This window comes from Callospermophilus lateralis, chromosome 1 (genome assembly GCF_048772815.1).
Source record: "Callospermophilus lateralis isolate mCalLat2 chromosome 1, mCalLat2.hap1, whole genome shotgun sequence".
In the NCBI taxonomy this organism is placed as follows: Eukaryota; Metazoa; Chordata; class Mammalia; order Rodentia; family Sciuridae; genus Callospermophilus; species Callospermophilus lateralis.
In genome coordinates, this window is record NC_135305.1 from 218,642,290 (window position 1) to 218,644,239 (window position 1,950).

A 1,950-nucleotide genomic window follows, 5' to 3' on the forward strand; every position below is an offset into this window, starting at 1 on the left:
CACAAAATTTCAGTCAGAATGAAGAAAATGCCAAGAGATCACTTGTACATCACAATGAGTATAAGTAATCAATCACAATGAACTGCATATTTGAGAAAAAAGAAAGAATAACATACAGTTTGAAAATTATTTGCAAACACATATGTGAGAAGTGTCAAGTAGACAGACAAAGCAATCAATTTTTAGCCCAAGAAAAGTACATTCTGCACAATTTCAAAATGATCAAACTTCCTAAGACAACAAGCACTCCAAAAGGTTCTCAATGACTAAGGAAAATGCACTCAGAAGCAAAATGAATACTTCACAACCAAGAGAATGCTGTACTTTTTATAAAATTGAAAATCGCAAGGATGTCAAAATAACAAAAACTTCACACTTTAGAATGCAAAATTTGCCAATTACAATGAAGAATTTAGTGATTCCTCAAAAAGTTAAACATACAATTAACATATGATCCAGTTGTCCTACTCCTATCTATATTACCTAACTAATGACAACTAATAACTATAGCCATGCACTGAATAACAATGAGAATAGTTTCTTAGTAATGAATCACAAGGCAATCCTGTCATTGTGCAAACACCATAGAATGCACCATATTAACTACCATGGCTGTGACATCACTAGGCAATCCAATATTATGACCACAATCATAGACAGTCTATCCCTTACCAAATCATCAAGAATACAACACGTGACTGCACTCACACATGAACAATTATATTTAAAAACATTTGTGTTTCAGCATAAGAAAGTCCCTTTATTTCTGAGATCTCAAAGACCAGAGGATGCTCTGCTGAGGAGTCTCCCCAGAGTCCCTTTCACATCCTTGTTCCTCAGGCTGTAGATGAAGGGGTTCAGCATGGGGGTAATCACACTATACATCACTGAGGTGATCAAACGTCTCTGGGAAGCATGGGTCGCAGCAGAACTGAGATAAACCCCAAATGCTGTTCCATAAAACAAGGAAACCACACAGAGGTGAGACCCACAGGTGGAAAATGCTTTGTATTTGTTCACAATGGAGGACATCTTCAATAAGGAGGAGATAATCTGAGAGTAAGAGTAGAGGATCCCAGCCATAGGAATCACACCCAGCAAGGCAGACAATACATGCATAACAACGTAATTGACATGAGTATCAGAGCTGGCTACATCGAGAAGCTGAGTCAGCTCACAGAAGAAATGTGGGATTTCAGTGCCTACGGAGAAGGTCAGTCGCTTCACCAGCAGAATATGAATCAGGGAGATCCAGAACATGATGAGCCAACACATCAGAACCAGGAGGACACAGAGCCGGGGGTTCATGATGACTGTGTAATTCAGAGGGTGGCAGATGGCCACAAAGCGGTCAAAGGCCATCACAGATAAGAGGAAATTATCCATTCCAATAAAAATAATCAAAAAATACACTTGAGTGAAGCACTCTATGTAGGAGATGTCTTTTCTCTGTACCTGGATGTTCACCAGCATCTTAGGGACTGTGGTGGAGATGAAACAGATATCAACAAAAGACAGGTTAGAGAGGAAGAAGTACATGGGGGTGTGAAGGTGGGGGTCAGAGCTGACGACCAGGATGATGAGCAGGTTTCCAAGCACTGTGACCAGGTACATGGACAGGAACAGTCCAAAGAGAACAGGCTGTAGTTCAGGATCATCTGAGAGGCCCAGGAGGAGGAACTGTGATACACGTGTATGGTTCACTTCTTCCATGCAGTGGGTGTAATTTCTGCAGAAGGAGGTAAAAGCAATATTCAATGATCACTCGGCTAGAAGCTCAGCTAGTCCTCACCTCACGTATCACCCTTGGGGGTGTCCTTCATTCCCTGTGAATCTGCCAAGGAGAGTGACTTACTCACCCAAGTGACAGTCAATTCTCTTTTAGAGGTATTATCAGACTTTCTTTAAATTAGCAAAAGTGTCTTTTCTCATCTACTTGCAAGTTTTAAT

General features: G+C 40.6%; 1 protein-coding gene across 1 annotated transcript; it reads right to left on the reverse strand.

Moving 5' to 3' along the window:
• Nucleotides 1–774: 774 nt before the first annotated feature.
• Nucleotides 775–1,713, reverse strand: LOC143410899 (olfactory receptor 7D11-like). The gene has a single exon (XM_076871699.2). The coding sequence runs from the start codon at nt 1,711–1,713 to the stop codon at nt 775–777; it is 939 nt and encodes a 312-aa protein (XP_076727814.2).
• Between the last annotated feature and the right edge of the window lie 237 nt (nt 1,714–1,950).

Bases quoted from the DNA above. Each gene is read 5' to 3' on its own strand.
- LOC143410899 (XM_076871699.2), bottom strand. From the start codon at position 1,713: ATGGAAGAAGTGAACCATACACGTGTATCACAGTTCCTCCTCCTGGGC.